Raw genomic sequence first — 26,840 nt, 5'->3', positions numbered from 1 at the left:
CCTTGACATAATGATAACGAACTTTGATGTGCTTTGTGCAAGCATGGAATACTAGGTTCCTCGCAAATGCCAAAACACTATGACTGCTAGTGAAGATCATGGTGGAAGACTTTCATCCAATGCCCAAGTCAATGAAAAGGTGGCTGAGCCAAATGCATTCAATAGTACCTAGAAAGGTCGCCCTATACTCACTATCATAACTAGGGAGTGGTCACTATATGCTGCTTCTTGCTCAACCAAGGTATGCACGAGCTATTGAGGATGAAACAAAAACTACTAGTGGCCACTCATGTGTCATAGAAATTAATCCAATCTAAGTCTAAAAACGCATGTAAATCTATTGGCAATGATCACCTTGGGATTAAACTACCCAAGATGGATAGTGTCATTCAAGTAGAAAAAGACAAGCTTATCTTCCAATGCGTAGACCTTGGGCTATGCATAAGTATGGTCACCTGCGAGACTGCATAATATTGACCATATGGCCTCGTAAAGCATACATTAATTAGATAACCAACTGATTATTGATGATAGAGAGTGACATCAAAGTAGTCTCCAGCATCATGAAGACTAAGCTTCACACCTGTCTCCATATGAGTAGCAATAGGCTTGCAATCTTCATTGTTGAATCTATGCAACACTATTTCAATATACTTTGTCTATCACAAATCAATATCTCTATCATCCACCTTAAACTTTATACCCGAATAATGGTAATCATACGCAAGTGGGAAAAAAAGTCTCATCCAAATTAATGCCCTTCTCTTCAGCATACCCTTTTGCCACAAGTCTAGTCTTATAGCGATCAACCCTATCATAAGGCTTATGTACTAACTTGAAAACCCACTTGGTACTAATGGCCTTTTTGCCAGAAGGCAAGTTACACAAAGACCATGTGCCATTCTTCACAATAGCATCATACTCACATTGCATTGCAGTTAATCATTTTTTTTGAATTTTGTGCTTCCTCAAATAATAAAGGTTCTTCCTCAATACACAGACTAGACACAGCCAGAATACGGAAATCTATTGCATACGCAAACATGCTCAAAACATGGAAATCTATTGCATGTGTGGCATGCTCAAAACCTGAACAACTTGGAATAGATAAAGGTGTATTCAATTTATTGTCACCCAAGGTTTGCACTAACCATTTTGGCATACCTCCAACCCTCACATTTTCAACCCTATCCTCATCAATTACCTCTTATAAATCTGCATTAAAATGGTTGACCTATGATGTTATTTGAAACCTGCATAGGCTACACATGTCCTTTTATTAGGTCGTACAGTCATACTTCCACCATTATATAGAGGCAATAGTATATCATATACATTGTTTGAGCTCATATATGTTTCCTCAGTATATGCTAACAATTGTTGAATTTCATCTTCCATAAAAATACTATCTAGAATAATTAAATATGTTTTGTTTATGAATGATATAGATGGAACCTTTGTTTTCTAGATTGTAGCCAACAAAAATACATTTCACAGCTTTATCATTTAAGTTTTTGTGTTGTTGCTCAACCACCAAAATGTAAGCCAACTAACCAAACACATGCAAGTGACTAGTTGATTTCTTCTTGCCATGCCAAACCTCATCTACAGTGATAGACTGAAATGCTATAGTGGAACACCTTTTTGGCAGATACACATCAGATATGAAAGCCTCAAGAGAAACCCTATGTGTCAAAGCTTCATTTTTGTCCATATATCTTACCACCTCCATAAGTGACCTATTTTCCCTCTCACCAACACTATGTTGTTGACATTTACACAACTTTATACATTGGTATTTTATCCCATGACTCATTATAAATGCATTGAATTTCAACATATTCTCCCTCCCTCGATCAAAACAGAGGGTATCCATGATACAATCATATACATTTTTAGCTACAACTAAAAATTCCTTGAAACACATAAACACTTCGGACTTTTCCAAGATACCTCCATGCATGTCTAGAGAAACCATCAATAAAGGTCACAAGGTACAAATGATTCTCAAAAATATATGCACAAACGCCACTTTGGACAAGCTACAATTTGGGAGTAGCTTGTATGGAACCATCCTCGAGAAACTTAGAGCGTTGCAATTGCCCAAAATATAGCCTTCACATACATGTTTAAATGGTGCCTTAAGAGGGGGCAACAAATCAATCATAGTAGATTTTTGCAAACATAACAAGCTTGAAAAGTTCACATCACCAAAATGTGCACATTAATGTCTTGGGTGAGAAAGAGACTCCACACAAAATACTTGCATTTTGAATCTTCAACACATTTCTCATAAGTAATCAACTTATATATTTCACAAAACAAAGTGTCAAATTCCATAATAGCATCTGCAATGTTCCATTTTTCTTACAAGTCTCTTTAGCTTTAAGCTTGGGACATTGCATGAGTAAATGATCGTTTCCTGTACATTTATGGCATTTAAGCTTCTATTTACCTTTATCACCAGAATTTGTAAACCTATTGTTGTTTTTGAAGAAGTATCTTTATTTGAGGAAGCATGTATAATGGTTACATTGACTCTTTCTTACAAGACTCTTTAGTTTTAAGCTTAGGAAGTTACTTGATGAGATGATCATTTGCCCTATGATAATGACATTTCAACTTCTTCTTGCTTTTATTAATGGATTTCTCAATCCTATTGTTTTTTGAAGAAGCAAGCAACTATAGGGACAAGCCTACTACCTGCAAAAGCATTGAAGGTGGAACCAGTGTATTCTCCTGTCTTGCGCTACCACAAACGCATGTTCAACCACATGCTGCTTAACCTTTTTTTTTTGGGATCGGGCCTCTTGTAGCAATACATAGATGAGACCATCAAACCACATCATCATATATATTCTCTATCACAATCCTAAATGTGGAGGTTGAAGAGTGATAAGGATCTAGAAAAGCATCATGAAATTTTTGCACAAGAGTACTATCAAGAATGCCCTCACCAATGGCAATTAATTTCTCATTGACATATGCAATATTCGCAAGAAATACATCTAGAGAATCCTCCTTATGCATAACCTTGGATTCTGGCTCTTTATGTAGGTAGGGAAATTTTCCTAAATCAAAACCTGCATACAAAGAAGTTAGTTTGTCCCATGTTTGTTTTGCTACTCTTGGTGAGTGAATGTGTTGGAGTAACTGAATGCTTACAAAAGAATAATCAATACATGAGCCTACCCAACATTAGCATCCCACTATGCCTGCTTAACAATAGGCAAAATGACTCCAGCTGTGGGCGTGGCGGGGGGGAGGGGTTCCACCTGAAAGTATGCAAGTGCAACACGTGAGTGCACTTGGACAGGTTTTTCATATTTCAAAGAGTTATAGAACTACATGTACAAGAGGCATTAAAAAATGAAGTTTTTTAACAAAAGTTACGGATCTAGGAAAGAAAAAGGGGTCTTTTACTTCATGGTGAAGTGTGTATGTAACCCCTTGAAAAATTTGATGGCATAATTTTTAGATCATATCCCATCGTCCACATAACCCTATCTTACATCATAACCTTGCACAATGTTCCAAGTGCCCTCTACAACAAGGAGATGCTACAACAGATCGTCCCATCATCCACATAACCCTATCTTACATCATAACCTTGCACAATGTTCCAAGCGTCCTCTACAACAAGGAGATGTTGCATCAGATATGCCCAAAGTGGGTAGTTTTCTTCATCCATTTCTTCCTCAAGAGATAGCATGCAAAACACATCACTATTGTCAGGTGATTGCAACTGATGCAAAAGCTGCCTTCATATAGGAAAACATACACAAAACTAATGTGTTATACCACACAACCTATAGTAGACGATAAAGTGATTGTTTGAAAATAGAGTTGGAATTTGATTTTGGATGCTAAAAATGGGTAATGATTGAGCTAAGAATACAATTGCTCTGTGCTTGATTTCTAAGACGGGTAACAATTGTATAATTGTGCTACTTTTTCCTTCAATTTCAATTGCAAGCAAATAATGGCAAGCTAGTTATGGTGGGCTAAAAAGGAGCGAAGACCAATAACAAATTGACCACCTTACAACATTGATATCCACTTATAATAAAATGTATGTCATACAGCCACATGCCCATTCACACATTTTGTTTTAGATGTGTGCATGCTCTCTCTCTCTCTCTCTCTCTCTCTCTCTCTCTCTCTCTCTCACACACACACACACACACACACACACACACACACACACACACACACACACAACCCTTCCTTGAGGAAGGATTTTTGTGTGACTTGCCCTTCATAGAGAAGAGCATAGGAGAGCTACAAAAATTTTCTATGCATGTGCAAGCTAAAAGGAAGGGCAAGAAGGATTGTAGTTTTCATCTCTCTCTCTCTCTCTCTCTCTCTCTCTCTCTCTCTCTCTCTCTCTCTCTCTCTCTCGTGTATGTTTTATTTTCTCCATTAAGTACACCACTCTAGTCGCTACTTAGTAATCATTAATCTTAGAAATTATTTATAATAAATATCAATAATATACCATTATTTCACCAATTTCTTGAACATACATTAGATAAAGGCATATTTGTATGCACAATTATCTCTCTAATTTTTTGACGAGTTGAGAGAGAGAGAGAGAGAGAGAGAGAGAGAGAGAGAGAGAGAGAGAGAGAGAGAGAGAGAGAGAGAGATCATACACAAAATATACACGGTTCACCTAAGAGTGTGGGCTACGTTTACGAGAAAGCAATCACTCAAACGCTTTACACGTCAAACTTGAAGTAATTCACAAAGGGCTTAGAAACCCCAAATGGTTTTCTTGTTTGTTTCCCTCTCTACTTTGCACTTCTTGCTCCCACTTCATGTGTAGAAGAGGCTTCCTTTTATGGATGAAAAGAAGCCTTTATGGACTGTCCTCTTGTAAATCAGGCTCTATACAAAATAATCTTCCACTCGGAGACTAATCTCTTGCAAACCTACGTCTCCTTGTTAACCACTCAATGTGTTTGTAGGATTGTGGCTTGTGTGCACCTTTCTAGGCTTTAGATTTTCCTCTTCCAAAAGATTACGAATGAAGTGATACCTCATTTCTATATGCTTTGTCCGAAAGCTGAATTCTTTGCAAGGTGAATGGCACTCTAACTGTCACTATATAAGACACAATTATCTTGCTTATATCCAAGATCCTCTAGACATCTGTAATGCCATAAAACCTCTTTGCTAGCTTCTGTAAGAGCTACATATTCTATTTCCGTGGTTAACTTCCAAAAATTCATTATTGAAGTGATCCTGATGATAAGCATGCACCAACAGTAAAGATATAGCATGTAGTACATGTATCCTTGTCACATGCCTTATCTGCATCAGCATATCCTTGCAAACAAATGTCAGTGCCTCCAAAACAAAAAGCATTTGTGGTTGTTTCTTTTAGATACCTAATTATCCATTTCATAGTTTGACTATGTTCTTTATTTGGATTCTCCATGCTACGTACTCACAACTTCCATTGCATGTGCAATATTTGTCCTTGTCTAGACCATACCATACATTACAGAATCTACTACTGCACCATATGGAACTTTAAACATATAAACTATCTCCTCTTGTGTCTTTGGATACATATCCTTGTTTAATTTAAAGTGATTAGTCAAAGGTGTAGAAACTGGTTTTACATTTTGCATTGCAAACCTTTTTAGTACCTTCTTGATGTAATTTTCTTGAGATGGTTATAATTTCTTCTTCAACCTGTCCCTTGATATTTTCATTGAAAAAGATTTAGAAAATTCTTCTTTTAGGTTGCTTATATCTTACATGTTAACACTTGCAATTAGCATGTCTTCAACGTACAATATTAGGATGATACATTTTCCATCCTCAAAATTCTTTGTGTATACACAGTGATATGAGTTGCATCATTTGAATCCCGATCTAACATTCATTAGTCAAATTTTAGGTAGCACTGTTTTGATGCTTTCTTTAAACCATACAAGCTCTTTCTCACCTGCATACCATTTTCTCCTTACCCTTTTTTTCATGCCCCTTTGGTTGAAGCATGTAAATCTCCTCCTCCAAGTCACGATGAGAGAATACCATATTTACATCCATTTGCTCAAGATTCAAGTCTTGAGCAATCACAAAGCTTAAGACAAATCTAATGGAATTCATCGATACTACCAACTCAGCTATGATGGTCTACTGATGGTCCCCATATCTGCACCCATAAAGCATAGCTGAAGTAACCTCATTTTCACAATAGGAGAAATTATTTTGTTAAAATCAACACGTTTTTTTAAGAGAATCCCTTTACCACAAGCCTAAACTTGTATCTCTTTTTCCCGCCTTCTCCTCCTTCAATTTATACACCCATTTATTTGATAGTGTTTGTTTATACACCCATTTATTTGATAGTGTTTGTTTAGATTTAGGCAAATCAACCAATTTCCATTTTGATTTTGATGCAATGAGACAAGGAGCATGCATGCAGAGATAGACTGCTCCTCTTTGGATTCATGTTGCATGGTCTTTTCATATGACTCTGGCTCTCCATAATCTATGACTAAGAGATGGTTGAAGGAAGGAATGAATGTCTCTTTGAGGGTCTATTAACTCTCGTAGATCTTTGGGGTATAGGTTGAGTTTCCTCATCTTGTTTGCATTGTTGCAAATTGTCACCACTTGCACTCTTTGAATCTTCGTTGTCCTCAAGCTCCATGTACTCATCACTTGTCCAAAAAAGACTTTATACATATTATGCTCATTAAAAATAATATCTCTACCCCTAAATATTTTACCATCTTCAAGATCCTATAAGTGATACCCAAAGTCTGATTCTCTATGGCCAATTGAAAAACATTTCTTAGATTTTGCATTTAACTTAAACCTTAGACTTTTGTCTATGTACATAAAGGAATCACATGCAGATACTTTGAGAAATGCATAGTTTACCTTTTTACCTGTCCATGCCTCTTTTGGAATTCCTCCATCCAATGTTGTTGAGAGGCCAATTTTTCTAGTAAACCGATGTACTTACTACTTCTGTCCAAAGTTCATTTGACAAACCTGCATATAGCCTCATGCTTCTTACTTGCTCTATGATCGTCCTATTCATCCTTTTTGAAACTCCATTTTGTTGAGGTGTCCTTGGTGTTGTCTTCTTCCTTTAAATGTCATTGCTAGCACAAAAGCTTTCAAATCCTTGGCTACAATACTCTCCTCCATTGTCTGCTTCATTTTTCACAAATGCTTTCTACCTTTCCCATGTCTTTCTAGTTGTACCATCTATAAATGTCACACAATACAATGAGCCACCAAGAGATGGTGTACTAACAAGACCCCATGTATCAAAATGAACCAATTCAAGTTTTTGATTTCCTATTTAAAAAAAAAAAACCTCCTTTGCTTTCCAAAAACACAGTTCTCACATAACTTCAAGTCTACTTCTTTCAAACATGGTAGAAGTTTCTGATTGAAGGATTTGCATTCCTTTGATACTACAATACCGTAGAATCAACCTTTCTAGATGTTGCATAAATGGAAGATTGTGTGCTAACGGCACACAAGTAGAGTGTACCCACCTTGTCTTCCTTTGCAACCACCAAAGATTCTTTTGAGATCTTTCGTTGTTTGTTTCCAAATGCAACAATATGGCCTTCATCATCTGATTGACATGTAGAGATTAAGTTTGTGTGAAGAGAGGAAACATGCCTAACATCTTTAAGCTTTCATTCTTTTTGCGGTTTTAACGACAAAAATGCTCCTTTGCCAACAACTTTACAAGTATTATCATCCCCCAAGTAAACATATCCAAAATTACCTTTGATGTAACCTTCTTGTGGAGTGTTGCATGGAGTGAAGCCCTGGAGTCTAGTACCCAAAAATTTGACACATTGTCCAATGAAAGAAGCAGAGCTTGCTCTACTTTACCTACCACATTTGCATCGGATATTGGCTTGTTTTGTTGAGATTTTGATTCCTTCTTCTTAGACCAGCAATGTTTTTGGGCGTGGCCCTTCTTGCCGTAATTCCAGCACTCTAGAGATGACTTTGTTCGTGATTTTCTACGCCTTGAACAATCACGACTCCTTTGGTTTTTGAATCTCTCCTTTGATCTTCCTCTTGTTTCTATTGACAATCCAGCACTTGTTGATGTTTTGCATGTGCTCTTCTTTCTCATTTCTTCGCTTAAGAAAACACCCACAATATTATTAAACTTGATAGTGTTTGTACATAAAATGGAATTACTTTACAACCATCACAAGACTGTCCCAACCATACAACAAAGAAGATAATATTAGGAGAACTTGGACTTCATCATTGAAGCTAACTTTCACCAATCGAAGCTGACTTATGTTGGTGTTGAAGTCGTTTAAATAGTTTACAACCGAACCATTCTTTCTCATTTTTAATTTGAACAATTGCTTCATTAAAAATACCTTGTTTGATGTAGATGGTTTCTTGTAAAGGAGTACGAGCAGAAGTGCGACGCGAGAGAGAGTGCGAGAAGAAGAGCACGACGATATGGTGAACTCGCTCTACTGTAATGTGTAGAGCATAGTGAGTTCTTATTAGGTTTTTACAAAAGAATATGTGTACATACCTGGCGGCCCGCCCACTTACCTGGGCGACCACATTGGGCTTTATACCCCAACAACCTCCCACTTAAAGTCCAATGTCGTACTTTAAGTGTGAGAGAAGCTACTATACAAGCTAATATACAAGAGATGTAGAGAAGTGATGTACTATCCTACACCTAACTGCTTGCGAAAATGCGCAAAGCTCTCTGAGGGAAGTCCTTTTGTAAGTAGATCAACAGGATTTTCTGTGGTGTGAACTTTGACAAGCTGAAGTTGCTTATCTTCGAGCATTTCCTCGATGAAATGATACTTCACATCCACATGCTTTGTCTTTGAGTGATAAACTGGATTGCGAGCCAATTGTATAGCACTTTGACTATCACAATATAACACAGGCATCTCTTCTTTGATTCCCAAATCTGTTACTAGTCGATTAAGCCAAATTGATTATTTGCATGCCTCTGATGCTGCAACATATTCAGTCTCTGTAGTAGACTGAGTGACACAATCTTGTAATCTAGAACGCCATGATACTGCTCCACCAGCCAATGTAAAGACATACCTTGACGTAGACCTTCGGTTATCTAAGTCACCTGCATAATCTGAGTCTGTAAACCCTTTACACTTAGCTCCTGACTCCCATAGCATATACGCATACTCTTTGTAGCTTTCAGGTATCTCAATATTCCTTTCACTGCCTCCCAATGTTTCTTGCCTGGGTTTAACATGTATCGACTTACTACTCCCACTGCAAATGCAATGTCTGGGCGAGTAGCAATCATTGCATACATTAAACTACCCACTGCAGACGCATATGGAATCTTATCCATTTCAGCCTGTTCTTCCTCAGACACAGGACAATCTTGTTTGCTAAGCTTCACATATGGTGGCAATGGAACACTCAATGCCTTTCCCTTCTCCATATTGAAACGTTGCAAAACCTTGTCAATATACTCTGTTTGAGACAACCAAATCAACTTCTTTGATCTGTCTCTTTCAATGCGCATACAAGTATATGACTTGCCTCACCCATGTCTTTCATGTCAAACGATTTTGCCATCTTTGACTTCAAAGCTGAAATTTCTTCCAAGTGCTTGCCAGCAATCAACATGTCATCCACATACAAAATAAGGATCAACCAACTACCATCCTTAGCCTTCTTTGTATATAGACAATGATCGAACTCACTACGTTTGTAGCCTTGAGAAAGCATAAACTTGTGGAATTTATGGTACCATGCCCTCGGTGATTGTTTTAAGCCATAAAGACTCTTTAACAACTGGCATACCCAATCTTCCTTGCCTTTCTCAACAAACCCTTCTGGCTGCTGGATGTGAATTTCCACATCTAAATCACCATGCAAGAACGCTGTCTTGACATCCATTTGGTGCAACACCAAATCTAATATGGCAGCCAATGCAAGAAAGCATCTCAATGTAGTCATCTTAACCACCGGAGAGAAGACTTCATCAAAGTCAATGCCTTGTTCTTGCTTAAAGCCCTTGGCAACAAGCCTTGCTTTGTACTTTGGCTGACTATCATGAGCGGTGATCTTATACCTGTAAACCCATTTACAAGGTAGAGCCTTTTTGCCCTGTGGTAATTTAACTAGCTTCCATGTCTTGTTTTTATGCAGATCTGTCATCTCTGACTGCATGGCCAATTGCCAATTCCCGGAGTCCTTCATTTGCACTACTTCCTTGTAACATGAAGGCTCATTGCAATCAGTCAACATGACATAGTTCATAGATGGAACAAACCTATCAGGAGGCCGCGTGACACGTCCAGATCTACGCACAATAGGTGGCTCAGGCTCAGTCACAACATGTGGTTCCACTCTATCCTGTCCTTGCTCCTCTTGAGCCCTGACATTTTGTCTTGCACGTGCAGGTCCATCTTCTTGGAAGACAACTCTTCTAATCTCCTCAACCCTCTCTGGTTTAGAATGATATTTGGATTCATTAAAGTGAACATCATTGCTGCGGACAACCTTTCTGGATTCGGGATCCCAAAGTCTGTACCCCATCTCACCAGAATTACCATAGCCTAGAAAGATGCACTTTCTACTCTTTGGCTCAAGTTTGTTTCTAAATTCCTTTGGAACGTGAGTATATGCCTCACAGCCAAAGACTCTGAGATGCTTGTATGAGGGCATTTTGCCTGACCATACCATCTCTGGAACTGAATCCTTCTGCAAAACCTTTCTAGGAGATCTATTTACAAGATGAACAGCTGTTCATACAGCTTCAACCCAAAACCCATTTGGCAGCTGTGCATTAGACAACATACTTCTGACCTTTTCTTGTATGGTCCTATTCATCCTCTCAGCAACACCATTTTGAGGAGGATTGTAAGGAGCAGTAAGTTCACGTTTTATACCTTTTGACTCACAAAAGTCCTGAAAGGCCTTTGAAACATACTCTCCACCATTGTCAGTGCGTAAGCATTTAAGCTTCTTGCCACTCTGATTCTCCACAAGTGTCACAAACGTTTTGAAAACACTAAACGCTTCATCCTTGTGCTTGAGAAAGTAAACCCATACTTTCCTCGAGTAATCATCTATAAATGTCATAAAGTAAGAAGCTCCCCCTAGAGATAGGTTAGGCATAGGTCCACACAAATCACTATGAACAAGTGCCAACTGTGTATCTCTTTTACTGCTTCTATGCTTATGTGGCTGCTGTGTTTGCTTACCATACAGACAATGTTCACAGAATTCAAAATCATTAAATGAAAAGCTAGGCAAATAACCAGAACGAGACAAGATTTCCATTCCCTTCTTGGACATATGTCCTAACCGGCTATGCCACAAAGAAACGTTCGGCTGCTCGGTTACATTAATTACATTTTTAGAGACATTTGATACATAAATCATGTAAAGTCCTCCAGACTTTACTCCATGTGCTACTGTCATAGAACCCTTGGATATCTTCCACATGTTTTGTCCAAAACTGGTGACGTAGCCAGCATCATCAAGTAAACCTGTGCTGATCAAGCTCTTTGTAATTGCGGGAACATGTCTCACATTCTTCAGCGTGAAAGAAGAGCCATTCTGAAACTTCAATTGAACATCTCCAACACCTAAGATCTCACATGTTTGCCCATTGCTAGCCGAACATGATCTTTAGTGGTCACATAAGAGGTAAACCACTCCTTGTTTGGAGACACATGAAGTGATGCCCCTGAGTCTATAATCCAGTCACTCAGTGCATTTCCATCAGATGCTGTAAGAAGAGCTGAGTCCATTGTATTCTTCAAGAAGTAGATGTCTCCTGACACTAGACTGTCATCCTCTGCAACAGTGTTTGTCACATTTATTTCTTGAATCTTCATTGAGGACTTGTTCTTCTCACCATGGTCTTCAGCTTTCTCTTTGCCTTTTTCTGCTTTCCATTCTCTGCAGTCTCTTTTCATGTGACCCTTCTTGCCACAATGGTAGCATTCTATGTCACTCTTGCCTTTAGCACTGCGGGACTTGCTACGAGACTGATTCCTCTTTCCACCTTTGTACTTTTCTTTGGTCCTTCCCCTGACAACTAAGGCTGTTCCTTTGCCTTTGTCCATTGTCTTTCTATTGGTTTCTTCAGTAAGCAGACTTCCTTCTACACCTGCTATGTTCAAACCATATGGAGGTGCATAATTACTCAAAGTTGTGCGAAAAGTGTCCCAACTTTCTGGCAATGTGATCAACAGGAACATAGCTCTAACAGGTTCATCAAACTTGACACCTTGAGCTGACAACTGACTATAGATTGTGTTGAATTCATTCAGATGATTGGACATAGGTGTCCCTTCTTTCATCTTCAAGTCAACAAGCTTCTTAAGCCAGTATACTTGTGAAGCTGCACTCTGCTTCTCATAAAGATCACTCAGCTTTAACCATGCTTGAAAAGCCGACATCTCGTCTGCTACATTGAAGTAAACGCTTTCTGCCAAAGTCAGCATAATGGTAGAAAGTGTCAATTCATCCATTTCGCTCCATTCATCTTCGTCCATATCTTCTGGTTTTATCCCCTTGAGCTTTATAGGTTTTATCTGCTTCTTTTGTACCAACACGTGCCAAATCTGCTTCTTCCACAATGGGAAATTGGTTCCATCCAGCTTCTTGATATTGTAAAGATCAGTGTCCTGTGATCCAGCCATAGCTACGCTTCACAGTAGTTTACTTTCCTTGGAAAAATTCGGCAGAGTTTCCCCTGTAAATTGACCTCTGAACCAATATCAACCTGTCAAATGAACCAAGAAAGCTTTAGATTCTGCATAAATTTCGGCAGAGTCTTCTTTGTAAAATGGCTATGGTGTACTAAAAAACAGACCAAAAAACAGCTCAAAAAACCATTGTCTCTCTAACACTGTAAGCTATGGGTAAACCTGTCCTGCACCTGTACTGTCTCTCACTGTCCTGTAAGCATAGACTGCGACAATGTCTCAACGACAGTAAAGCAAAGATGCAATCCCAATTGTCTAACTCACAGTCAATACATCCTAGCTGCCTATCTAAGGGTGCTCGAGGGATCGCTCCAAGACCTGTATCACCGAAAGGATCTCAACATTCGAGAATCCCCCAGCTCAATAAAACCTCACTCGACCCTCAACAAAGGCTGCAGTAAATCTGACAGTACATAGACTTCCCACAAAGTCATACATCCACAAATTTCCCACTGTATGCTATAACCGCTGCGGCGGTTGTTTGCTGCGTGACTCACAGCCAGCAAACCCTCAACAGACATACATCATCTCTGACAATACATCCCATGTGGAAGTACCTGCAATGTCAGGATGAAATCTGGAATATCAAGCAGCAAACACAAGCTACCTGATGAACTAGTGAATGTCGCCTATAGTCTGTGTGTAGATGCGCCCATGTCGTATGTGACACGCCTCCAAGAACTGTGAGCCGTCCTTCGATGTGTAGACAGCCACAAATCAACACTCTGGGAGTGCCGATATCCTCAGCACCTGTAGTCGTAGGCCGAAACCCCAAATTTGCAGAGTCGGATCTGCACCCACCGAGACCACGTAGTCGAAAATGGCATGCGCAGAACTTTGTCGAAGCCGAACGGTGGCCGAGATGACCTCAGAATGAAATTCTGAGAACAGCAAGCCCCTCGGGCTTGCCCACAAGATTTGGGGCCATGTCTTCGCCTGTCGAATCTCACTCCAATTTGAGCAGGTGACTCTGGCTACTGCAAATGCTACCTCGAGCCTCGATCTGAGCTCTGATACCAGTTGAAGGAGTACGAGCGGAAGTGCGACGCGAGAGAGAGTGCGAGAAGAAGAGCACGATGATATGGTGAACTCACTCTACTGTAATGTGTAGAGCATAGTGAGTTCTTATTAGGTTTTTACAAAAGAATATGTGTACATACCTGGCGGCCCGCCCACTTACCTGGGCGACCACATTGGGCTTTATACCCCAACATCTTGTAGAGGCCGTCAAGAGACTTTATCAAGTTCTCCATGGTGTTCATCTCCAAAATGTTGAATGTCACCGTTATTGTTAAGCAAAGCCAAATTATTCCCCATGCCTTTTGATGTTTCAAGCTTCATCTTTCATTGTTGTGGGCTTCTTTGCCATACCTCCCAATGACAAATAGAGATCCTTTTGGTAGAGATAATCTTTGATATGCATCTTCTAATGTTAGTAGTATTTGTCATTGAAATTCTCAATTTTGAACTTACCATCCTTTGCCATCACTGTCACTCAATTCAAGGAATACTTTTCTTTATATGTATTAGCTACTAATAGAGATAATCTTCGATCTCCATTTTCCAATGTTGGTAGTTCTTACCATTGAATTTTTTAGTTTTGAACTTACCCTCTGTCATCACTGCCATGCTCAATTCAAGGAATGCTTTTCTTTATATGTATTTGCTACTAATAATTTTTTCTCTGATACCAATTGTTAGGATTAATGAGTTACTAAGTAGCGATTAGAGTGGTGCACTTAATGGAGAGAAATAAAACATACACGAGAGAGAGAGAGAGAGAGAGAGAGAGAGAGAGAGCGAGCATACACAAGACATATGTGGTTCACCAAAGTGCGGGCTACATCCACGAAAAAACAGTCACTCAATGGCTTTATACTTCAAACTTCAAGTAATTTACAAAATGATTAGAAACCCTTAATGGTTGTCTCACCTATTCTCTCTAGCTTGAGCTTCTTGCTCCTACTTCATGTGTAGAAGAGGCCTCCTTTTATAGATGAAAAGGAGCCTCTATGTGCTGGCCTCTCACATGAGAGGTAGCCGTCCATGTGTTGACACGTCACCCAAAACGGACCACCAGCCATTGAACGTTGACCACCATCCATCAACCATAGACTATCGGCCATTGACTATTGACCACCGGTTATGTATTTACCGACCACTTTCCGACCACAGTTGGAACCATGATATTCCGTTTAAAATCAATATTTTGACAAGTGATTTTTCTCATACACAATAGCTTTCCCTTATAACAAGGGCCTTACAAATGTGTGTTTCTAGAACAAAAACTACAAGGGTAAATTGGACCAATTAATGAAAGTATTTCTATCAAGCTAAAGTAACACGTTAAATCTTACCTAAAACCAACTTAAGTGAAAGATTATTTTGTAGATTCTTTCAAATACTCAACAATGAATAGAATGTAAGCCAATACAAATACAAACACTACTAGTTTTTTTGGGAGCATGAATTAAAAAATTCAAAATAGAATCACATTGCCTTGGCCAGACCTGCATCCATCATTGTAGTTCATCTCAAAATAATGTTGGAATTTTATTGCATGTGTAGCTCTTTATTGCCATAAAAAATATTTAGAATGATAAGTGTTGCCTATCATGAAACATATGCTAGATTTTGTGTCCAAAGAAGGCATTTAATGCGATAATGATGTATGCTATGTGGAAGGGTGCTTTGAGATACATGATCAATCATGGTGTATTGTTCAAAGGTAAAGTTGATGATAAGGCACACTTCTCCCCTATTTGTGGTGTTCCATGGTTACAGTTGTCAAATGATGAACCAAAAATTTCATCATTCGCATGACAAAAAGGTATACAAATGTTACAACCTTGCAACATACAAGTAAGAATGGACAACGCTATTGTGTTCAATAACATGAACATTTCATATAGTGCAAGGGAAGTTAGGGCCAAACAATGTAGTTGCAAAAATTTGACAATATTAGCCTTTATTTTCCCGTATAACTATGCAAACCATTCTATGGTTTCGAAAATTTCACTCAATTTGAAAATGAGCTTGGACACTGGTGTTATACCATCTAACAGGAATGTTGTGCGTAAAGAAGAGTATACAAATAAGGAAAATTTACAAAGTCCATGCGTACCATTATGCAGATGCCAAGGCTGATCAAGTTGCTCATTGACGAGGGGATTAGAAATATGTTCGACACGTCGTATTGCAATGAGATTTTGTGTTTACTAGAGGCCACAAACAAAGTCTATTGGATGTAAGTGGATGTACAATGCAAAGCGTGGCATTGCTTCCATGATAAGTAGGTCCATGGCATGAAACATGGTGTATTTGTGAACTCTAGGCAGTGATTATTTGCTCTTGTTGCAATGGTAAGAGGTGTGATTGTGGTGGATGCATTCAAGGTCTTATTTTTGCATCATATAAACATTAAAACATCTTATTTCATGGTAATCCGTAAAGGAAAATCAAGCCCCACTTCTATGGTGCAATAAGGTCTTACAGAGTTGTATGTAGACTATATATTACTATGTATGCATGCTAAGTGATGAAAGGCATTGTTTTAAAGGAAGTTGAGGAGTTTTTAGAGAAGATTCTTGAGTACATGAAGGATTCGGGGTATTTGTGCTCGAGTTTTAAGTACTGAGATTGCATTGACAATATGTTGAGGCATGTTTTCTAGGCGGGTAGCATAGCTTAGTGGAAGCCTAAGCAATGCCATTAGATTAAAGTGAAAAGCTTAGTATGAAGTCGGGTGTTTTGAGAACCCTCCCTTGCAAACGAAGATGGTGAGCAACTTGATTTACATCACTTTAGCACACCATAATTGAGCTATGTCGTTGCATGGTTAGTCTATATATAGATGTCCCAAGCAAGGCACAATTGGAACGTGATTTCATCTTGAGATACTTGAAATTGATTCTGGCCTTTTACACATTCGTGCAAATCAGGTCAGGAGTATTTCCTTGAAGCAGTCTGCCAACAGTTAAATGTTCTCATTTGGGGCTGATGCCATTGATTAAAATAGCAAGAAGCAACCCACAATCGCTTGTTGCTTTATGTAAGAATCTTCCCGATGGAAAATCCCTAAACTCTTGGAACGTATATGTTCTCCAACATATGAAAGTTAGAGAAGGATGAAGTATGCTCGCTAATTTCTTCTGCATACTCCTAAATTTAACTAGCAAAATGACGAAAAGCATTTTTCATATTTAAAAGCCATTAGAAGGCATTCATGTTATTTAGACTTCTTACAACAAAAGCAATACGGGCTTCACTGCAACAAGAATCAGTGCCATTAGAAATATGCTTTAAATTCATATATATCCAAGGTATCCGCAACAAGAGCATTCCACTGAGCAGCAACATTTAAAATTAGTTCATATAGACCCAAGGTATCCTCAATGAAAAATTTGCATCTTACATGCCGCCGTTTACAAAACTGTCATCTTGAAACTCTTCCTTCGCCCCTTGTTACATCTCAGTAGACTAAATCAAAACAGTCAAAGATTGAATATACAACAAATGGTTGACAAAATAGAAACCTACGCCACAATATCATTATCATGGCTCTTTTAGGTAGATCATGTAACTGAGGTCACACATCTTCAAAGGCGACCACCGTTACATCTCAACTGCCACAATGTTATCCTATAGGGAAAATGACAGCTCTCTATTGAGCCAATGCCATGCCCAAGAACAAATAATTCGACCAAAATGGAAACCAGACACTACAAGGGTTCGGATGTTTGAGATTGTTGAGCAGGTATCCCATCATCAACCTCTGATTGCTGGAGGTCAGCTGAGTAATCTTGAGGGGCTGCTCCCTCGACTGATGCTTCTGAGCCATTGCTTGTTAGCTGAACTTCTCCATTTGCAAGAGACTCTGCAGCATGAGAATTAGCATTGGGTGGATTTTCTCTTCGATCATTGATAGCATGCACAGGCGATGAGAACCCATTGTTGTGTAGAACTGGAAAAGATGCTGTGAACACCAACTTGCGAAGGTTTTCCAGCAAATCTTTCGAATCTATCAAGTTCGAAGCAGGATAACATCTTTTAAAGCTAGAGATGCAATACGGGCATGCCACCTACAAAAATCGACCCCCTTTATCAGAAAATTCAGACTCTCCAGGCACACTTTTAACATTTATTGTTTCTTTAAAGACAGTACTGAGATAACATTCATCAAACTTCTCAAGCAGGAAGGTTTCAAGAACACTGCCACCACCCCTGCTTCCATCCTGGCCGCTCCCCACACGTGCATCAATTAAATTCAATCTAATGCAATGTAACCTTCAGTTTTTGGATCTTTCCAAACAAAAATTACATCAGAGAGAAAAACCTACCAACCTTAAATAGTTGTAAAGCTTAAAATATTAATATTTGTCCTTGTAGCATACATTCTTTCAAATGCTGCATAAGAATAATGTATCTGAAAATTCATTTTGGAAGACCATTGCATCAGGTATATTTCAAAACATGTCAGTATGCTACAACTAAGTCCCAAATGTGCTACGATGTGGCCTCGGGGTCCAAAAGCTACCCATTCATGCATACACACAAAAAATTCCAATGCATGCACACAATCAATTCCAAGTTCATCTGAGAGGATAAAGGGATTAGCAAAACCTCGATGAAAGCACGGCACATGGACATAAAGAGATTGGACTCATTTTCTCTCAGCATACAGGTTGCGTTATAGCGAAGAAGAGAATCTGATACAGCCTGTAATGCTTTCTGAAGTTCCGAGGCTAGAGCGTCCTTTAGATTTAAGGGAGCACAATGTCTAAGCTCATTAAGAGCTGCTAGAACACCTAAACATCAAAAAGAGAGTGTCAGTCAAGATGGAAAGCAAACAAACAGACAATTTAAAGATGAGAAAGTTGGGGCATTTGACTGCCTCTTACCATTGACAAATGCAGCAAGGGGAGGATGCTCCATCAGGACATACGGTGGATCTGCATTATCACTCAGGTTTCCATCAACAAGACCTCTATTGCCAGTACCAACCGTCGGAAGGGAGATCCATCGATGGGAGTCTAGAACATGCTGAAAAAAGAAAATCCATGTAACTACATTTTCCACATTGCTTAGAGTACTCCCTTTCATCATTACTGCGTAAAGCAAATAAAAGTTTCACTAATGCCTATGCCATACTTGTCGAGGCAAACTAAACATAGTGCATATTCAGCAGACCAATAAGCAAGTGATACACTGTGGTGTTACAATAGAGGACGAAGTTGTCCAATAGACCACATACTTTTGTGTAATTATTGATTTTGAACTAATTTTATTTACCAGTCCACCATCAAAGGGTCCAAACTTTAGCTTCAAGAATGCAGCAGAAGAGAGCAGGAATAAATACATTGGAGCATGCAAAGGGCCACAGAGAGAATATCCCACAAATACCAGCCCATCTTATAGTTGATTCAAGCTTAAATTACAGAAGATAGAACATTGCATGCTCAGGAAATAAACTAGATAAAGCAGGCACAGATTCACAAACGAGAGTCCAACTAAGTGACAAGTTAACCTGGAAATTTTCGATGGTAGCTGCCATGTTACTCGAAAAGAGGTTGTACACGGATCTTCAACAAGCAAAAGCATCAAACAGAATATCAGGCTCAGTAAACAAACAAAGTCCAGCAACATTCAAAAAACAAAATAGAACATACGTTTCAAAGAGAGGAGGTAGCAGACCTCTGAAGTCCATACCCACACGTCCAAGACTCATGCCACAATACTGTCAACAATTTCAGGTTAAACACATTTCTAAAATCAATGTAGCTGTGCCAAAACCCAAACTACAGCAGAATCTCGTCACACACATTAAACACAAACCTAACATCAACATCCAATTGTCTCAAAACCAAGGCTATGACAGAGCACTACGTCCGACTCTTACCATGCATTGCTCAAGCAGTGTTGCTAGCGACATCCCATCTGATATTTTGGGAAGTAAAGCGTGTAGCACAGCCAAGTGCAATGTAATTCTATGCATAGCCCAGCTGTAAAGAAGGCCTCCATCATACTTTTCCTCATTTCCAGACGTGTCATCTGTGAAAATTGCTCGGTACTGAGTGACTACATCAAAGAGGTGTACTCTATGACAATCGGCTAATCTCTTCAAGTAATCATAATGGTTTCCTTGATCCAGATCATCTAGAATCCCAGCAAGCCATGTATCTCTGCATCTCAAAAACTGTAAGCAAGGCTTAGACGTAATTAAGGAAAGTTAGCACACAATGTAATATTTCCTTTATCATATAATAAAACTATCCACTTCATACAATGCTACCTGAAGACGCATTTCATGCTCTGTAAAGACTCCCAGACGCCGTAGATATCCTATAACCCTGAGACATTCTGGCAACTAAAAAGGATAATATTGCCACTCAACATCATAACTCTTCAATTAAACATAAGAATTATTGTATGCAGAACTAATATCCTTACTTGAATGCTAGACCGTAATCTTTGTAACAGCTGTGAGAGCATAGAGTGAGTAATTTGTTTCACATCTGTCACCAATGTTTGAATGACAGGAAGCCTGGAAAGGAAGACCAGATCATTAAACATCCCGATACAAGAACATCTTCAAGCTTCAACAAAATCCCTCAAAGAATCCGTGTACTACTTGGAGTGCATAGTTGCCAGCTTAGAGACAAATGCCTCTAAATCAAGTGCTTCATCATAATTCCCATTTCGTACACACCTGCCAAGGAGTCAAGTATTGGATCAGTGCTTTGGTAACAAGAAACGTGATTTTTAAAGCTAAGCAATAAAGTCTTGTAATTCAACAAGGCCATAAGACAATCAAAAAAGGACTGTGCATCCTACGTGTCCCTACCAACCGAGCTTGTGCAAATCAAACAGCAATTGCAACCTGGTAGAACAATTGCAGTTTGCTGCCTTTCGCATGGCTGCTGACTGTGAACTCCAGAGCATGACTAACCCTATTCATAAATGAAAGTGTCTTCCTACGTACTTCTGTTGCATTTGCAAGGTTACTATGTCTTTCTCAGGCTGTCAGCTCAAAGAAGGGGTTTTGCAATAATGACCCTTACGCTAAGCAAGTTTTAGGAGACTTTTCAAGAATTGCAAGGTCACAATGCTGATGAGTGATAAATGTTATCAGGATCTTGCTGAAAGAACCTTGAGCATCTTTTTCTTAAATTGTGAGATTAAAAAGGGAAAGAAACCACTCTCGCTCACATCTCCATCAGCTGAGTAGTCTCTAGCAAGTGCAAGCTTGCACTAAGATTTGCTAGAAGCATCTGATATTTTAAAGGAATGTGGACACAATGTTCTTGAGTGAGAAACGTTATCAGGATCTTGCTGAAAGAACTTTGAGCGAGCATCTTTTCATGAATTGTGCAATTAAAAAAGTCGAGAAACAACTAATCACTCACGTGTCCATCAGCTGAGGAATCTCTAACAAGTCCAAAATTGCGCTATGATTTGCTAGAAGCATCTGGTTCTGGATGCGCTTCTCCAAAATCTGTTGCCCGTGCTCCATGAACTTGTTACAACCACCAGTAAGTTGAGGAATCTCACTTATCTGCAAACGATACATGTGAGCTAAGGCAAAAGTTTCAGGGGGTTCAAACTATCCCAAGAAATTGATGCACCATTTAGGCAAATCTCAATACTGAAAAACCACCCAATTCTATTGCAGAAGCACCTAAAATACAACTCCTTGGGAGAGTATGTGCCTGTGTGGAGGGGTGTGCATGCACAAACATATGTAACCAGGAACGCCAGAATCACCTATGAAGGAAAAGTACAAAATATAGACTCTTATAGTCATTTGGATAACACTATTACCATCATCAGCACCCAATAATGGAGCGTGTGAACTTAGGAATAAATAAATGCCCGCACGCACACACATGGGCACATACATTAATACCTATTGCAGAGAATAAGATGGCCTTTATTGCATCCATTACTCTCTACCCTTACTCTCTCTGAAAGCCTGAAGAAAGGCCTTGCATCAATGCTCTTTCCTCTCAAAGGCTTGAAGCTCCAGAGTCCACCGGAGTCCAGTCATACGACCCCCGCAGAATGGGGAGATGATCGCCTTAATGTCTCGCTTTAAATATAAGTATCTCGTCACTGGTTTTTTTTAAAAAAAGCCTAGTTGCTACAGCTCTTCCATAGATATGGCACAAGAAAATAATAATCTATCCCACCCCCACACCAACCGTCACAGGAAATAAATAGCCAGACAGGTAACCATTACTGCATCCCCTACATTCTGCCAAAAAAAGGGCTCTATCTCCGAGCCTAGAGCAAGACCCAGCGTCTATGCAGCTCTATCTCAAGACTCCCTGAAGCAGCTCATACTAACACCACAAAGGGCGAAACTCAAACCAAATATCTCTCACAGCCTCAACCCGACAAGTCCTCTGACCCTCAGAGGCCCACGTGCTGCAAGCTGTTCAAAAAAACCAAGCAGTGAGGTTGTGGGTCAGCTTTCAACAAAAGCCCCTCTTGGCCAGAAAATGGGGTCAAAGAGGTTTTCATTCTATGACAAACCTGTATCAAAGAACTATAGTCCAGCGGGCATACGCCCAGCCCCTTCAATGTCTGCAAAGCGGCTATATCAAAGCCAAATTTACCACGCTATCAGACAATCCCAAGCGCAGTAACATTGGAGTCTTGTGCAAAACATGGCTAGACTTTTTCTTCATGGGAAACATATTCCTGTTGACTAATAATAATGTAGTTACGCATACTAATCAAGGCATATGTCACGTGCACATCTAACCCTATGTGCATGTGGACAAGCTCTACCTACTTCTAGGGTTTAGGTAGCCTAGGAAGTGTTCTGGCACCTTTGTGAGCCTATACGCAGAACGTGCATGTTCAGGCACTTAAGAGTAGCTGCATACCCTCTGATTGCACAACCCATTAGCATTAGCATTAGTACCTAGTACCAAGCATAAGCATTTTCACCGCACGAAACCTCTTTCCCCAACAGCGCGTGAACAACCTCAGTATCAAGCATCCATTCTTCATTGCCATGTCTTTGAAGAAAGATCAACATTGGATACACGAAAATCCAAATCTTGAGTACCAGGATCTACTTGCCTCTTATGCAGATATGGAAGGAGTTGGAGACATGCTACAGGATCCCTAACCCTCTTCTGCATTCGCATTCACATTCGCATGTAGCGTGCATCCACTTCCGTTGACAAGGAACCCTTGGGAATACCTCCAAGCACCCTTATCTTTCAGCTTCACCCGCAATGTTTTCACGACAAGACTATGTTGGTTTAAATGTGTAAATAACCCCTTTTTGTACATTTTTATACTTTGTCCTGGTTCATATTGAACCTGGACACATTTTTTTTAAAGTCACTTATAATAAAAGTGGGAAAACCCAAAACTCACTTATTGAGTTTTCCCCAAAAACGTGAGCTCTCTCTCTCTCCCTGCTTCGATCCCTAACGCTTCCTCTCTGCTCCACTCCGCCTCTTGCTTCTTGCCCCAATCCTGCACTACATCGCGACGCGCACCTACCAGTACCTTTTGCTTCACGCTTTCAACTGGTATCAGAGTCCTAGGGTTTCAAAACACCCCCTTGCAGTCTGTTGGACAGTGAGTTAAAATTGCTCTCGTGCAATCAATTTCGCTTCCATCGCGAAGCCCTTTGCTTCCAGAGTCGAAAAGGTCACCAAAACAGCCCAAAAAGGCTGTTTTCATATCAAAACAGGTGATTTACAGGTTATAACAGGTCAAAACAACAATACGCAGGTGTATCAAAGTTGTGGGATCACATGTATTGATGTTTGTCGCGACAAATTGAGTGAAAAGCTGATTACAGGTGCTTGAAATTGCACTTTTCAACTGAAATTTCAGATTTGGATAGTTTCATGTAAAGAAATTGTGGTCTATCGTATGCAAAGTCTTGTGGTTGCTCCTATTTGTTGAAATTTTCAGGCTATTGCATCTCCCTTGTATACACACTTGTGGTTGAATTAAAATGGCTTCTTCCTCTTCCGCATCTGACACTAAAAGTTTGATGGTCAAGGCTTCGACCTCTGGCAAGAACGCATGCAAGGTATCCTTTTCTTAAAGGAAGATGCATTGGAAGAGAATAAGCTGCCAGGTTTGTCTGACGAAGAGTGGGCCAGGTTGAATAAGAAGGCTATGGCCTACATCAAAATGGCTATCAATGATGACATTTTGACGGACATCAAGCGTTTGGACTCTGCTTATGCAATATGGCAAAAGCTAAAGTCCAATTATGAAAACACAACGCCTGTGAACAAGGTGTATTTGATGCGAAAGTTGGTGAATATGCAGCTTGATGACTCGAAGTCAGCTTCTGAGCATTTGAGTGCTTTTACAGGTGTGTTGAGTCAGTTGCAGGACAGTGGGCTACGGCAATTCAATGATAAGCTGAAAGATATTTTCTTGCATATAACATTGCCAGATACTTGGGAAACCTTGGTTGCCTCTTTGAGCAACAGTCCCACCCTCACGTATGACGGTGTGAGAGGGTCTATTCTCAATGAAGAGATTAGACGCAAGTCTAGTGGGGAAGGTGGTAGTTCTGCCTACAATGCAAGAGGTAGGAATCAAAAGCGTGATGCGGGTAATAGGACTCAAAATAGAAGTAAAAGCAAAACAAAGGATAAGGATGTCACTTGTTATCAATGTGGCAGAAAGGGTCACAAGAAACCCGATTGCAGGTATTTCCAGAAAGAGCAGGAAAGGAAGAAAGAAACGCAAGATAATAAGAAGAAAGATGAGAAGAAAGGGGAAAAATCAGCAGGTGATTCCTCCAAAGATGCTGAGAATGCAAATGTATCCTCTAGTGTGGTCATTGAGGAGTTGTCAGATGTTGAGGAAATCTTGGTTGCAGCTTCATGCCCCTCAGATTTAGTGATAGCTAATGCACAAGACATGCTTATCTCGAAGAAAGATGTCATTGATGCATTGCTCAGTGCTAATGATGGCCTATCCCAATCATGGATAGTGGATTCTGGTGCTTCATTCCATGTGAATCCATCTTTGGAGTGTTTTGCTACATATGCTGCAGGCAATTATGGCAAGGTGTACCTTGGTGATAATTTTGCTTGCAATATTGAGGGAATGGGTACTATGCGTTTGGCTCTTAACAATGGTCAAGAGCTTGTGTTGAATGATGTCAGGTTTGTACCAGACATTAAGAAAAGTTTGCTATCTGTTGGCCAGTTAGATGCACATGGTTATACTACCATCTTTGTTGGGGGTTCATGGAAGTTGCCTAAGGGCTCTATGCTTGTTGCAAAAGGGTCTAAACGAGGTACTTTGTACTATCTTCGATACAAAGCTTTGCCTGGCAAGTTTCTTGCTGTTGCTGAAGTTGCTTCACACACGGAATTGTGGCATAAGAGACTTGGCCATATGAGCCAAAAGGGTATTGATGTGCTTTCCTCTCTGAAGAGGGTTGATGTAAAAGGTAAAAACTTGGATTTTTGTAATGATTGTCTTTATGGAAAGCAAAAGAAATCTTCTTATTACTCTGGTGTCTCTCGCAAAGCTAATCCTCTTGATCTTATTCACTCCGATGTATGCACTATGCCTATTAAGTCTTTTGGTGGTGCATTGTATTTTGTTACATTCATTGATGACTGTACTAGGAAAGGATGGGTGCATTTGTTGAAAAGTAAGAGTGAGACTTTTAATGCTTCTAAGAAGTTTTACGCTTTTGTCACTACGCAAAAGAGTACTAAGCTTAAATGTCTCAGATCTGATAATGGAGGAGAGTATGTATCTACTGAATTTCAGCGTTTTTGTGATGAAAATGGGATTAGAAGAGAGTGGACAGCCCCTTATAATCTGTCTTCTAATGGTGTGGCTGAGAGGTATAATCGTACTTTATGCGAGAGAGTGCGTTGCATGTTGTCCACCGCTAATCTTTCCCAAGAGTTTTGGGGGGAGGCATTGAAAACTGCAGTTCATATTTGCAATCACTCTCCTAATAGTATGTTGAAAAATGACATTCCAGAGGAGGTTTGGTCTGGCAAACCGGCCTCTTATGATCATTTGAGAGAATTTGGCTGCGAAGCTTTTGTTCATGTACGCAATGACTTGAGAACAAAGCTCGATATGAAGTCCATTAAAGGAGTCTTCCTAGGTTATGGGGAAGAAGGTGAAATGGGCTATAGAGTGTAGTTACCACAGTTTAGAAAGGTAATACGCAGCCGAGATGTAGTGTTCAATGAGGCAAAATTGCTTAAGAACGCTACAAAATCTGATGTTGACAAGACATGTCACGTGACACATCCCAACCCTATGTGTCCGTGGACAAGCTACACCATAGCAAGGTTCCCGTCAGCCAAGTCAGTTTAGATTAGCAGTGATCTGGCACTTTTGTGAGTCTATTCGTAGACTGTGCATGTCCGGTCACTTAGCATAGATGCATATCCTCCGGTTGCACACAGCATGATCAACGATTCCCATCAGAATCCATTCGCATCAGTTAGGGGAATTTTCCAGTGCATTTAGCCTATTTTCCTATTTATTGGGATTTTCACTTATTATTTTTAAGTGACTTTCCTACAAAAGTACGTAGAGAAATTTTGCTAAGTTAATATATAGGCAAACCAAAGTTCACACTTTCTGGCAGAAGAGGCAGCAGGAGCTTCCCGCTCAACAGGCAACTTCTCAACAGTACCCCCCCCCTCAGCACCCCCAGCGTTTGGAGTTCATCCTCGCCGGGCCAGATCTCCATCCACTAGCGTTTTCACAGACCATCCATCGCTTGAAGCCCTTCCCCTTCCTGGCGATAATTCCCTTGCAGAATCAGCCCCTGTACCTAGCGTTTTGGGATTTCAGCCCTCAGCAAAAACGCCAGCCTCACCTCAGTCCTTAGCGTTTTTGACCCTCAGAAACAGCAGCAGATTCTAGCGAATTTCAGCATTGCATAGACCTGCAGTAACCAGCGTTTTCAGCCCCAAACACTAACGCTAGGAACTTTCAGCATCAGCGTTTTTGCAGCAGGATTTCAGCATTGAAGAAACGCAGTTTTCAGCCTATGAATCGATAGCAGAACCACCCTAGGTTGGTTGCAGATGCTCCCCCATTTTCAGCCATCAAAACGCAGCCAAA

General features: G+C 39.9%; 1 protein-coding gene across 2 annotated transcripts in view; it reads right to left on the bottom strand.

Moving 5' to 3' along the window:
* Nucleotides 1-17,080: 17,080 nt before the first annotated feature.
* The window catches only part of LOC147464086 (conserved oligomeric Golgi complex component-related / COG complex component-like protein), a 55,852-nt gene continuing 46,092 nt past the window's right edge, over nucleotides 17,081-26,840 (bottom strand). For both annotated transcript variants that reach the window (XM_086492707.1, XM_086492716.1), the window contains 10 exons: nucleotides 21,146-21,294; nucleotides 20,371-20,448; nucleotides 20,190-20,283; nucleotides 20,032-20,106; nucleotides 19,639-19,935; nucleotides 19,409-19,476; nucleotides 19,267-19,321; nucleotides 18,641-18,782; nucleotides 18,363-18,547; nucleotides 17,081-17,821 (listed from right to left, as the gene is read on the bottom strand). In XM_086492707.1, coding sequence (XP_086348833.1) covers nucleotides 17,462-17,821; nucleotides 18,363-18,547; nucleotides 18,641-18,782; nucleotides 19,267-19,321; nucleotides 19,409-19,476; nucleotides 19,639-19,935; nucleotides 20,032-20,106; nucleotides 20,190-20,283; nucleotides 20,371-20,448; nucleotides 21,146-21,294 — 1,503 coding nt within the window. In that variant the 3' untranslated portion in view covers nucleotides 17,081-17,461. The remainder of the gene's footprint in view (nucleotides 17,822-18,362; nucleotides 18,548-18,640; nucleotides 18,783-19,266; nucleotides 19,322-19,408; nucleotides 19,477-19,638; nucleotides 19,936-20,031; nucleotides 20,107-20,189; nucleotides 20,284-20,370; nucleotides 20,449-21,145; nucleotides 21,295-26,840) is intronic.

The sequence above is a fragment of the Adiantum capillus-veneris genome, chromosome 2, assembly GCF_014529385.1.
Source record: "Adiantum capillus-veneris isolate H3 chromosome 2, ASM1452938v2, whole genome shotgun sequence".
Taxonomy (NCBI): Eukaryota; Viridiplantae; Streptophyta; class Polypodiopsida; order Polypodiales; family Pteridaceae; genus Adiantum; species Adiantum capillus-veneris.
The sequence above is the reverse complement of the archived record's forward strand: the minus strand, read 5'-3'. Positions and strand labels throughout refer to the sequence as shown.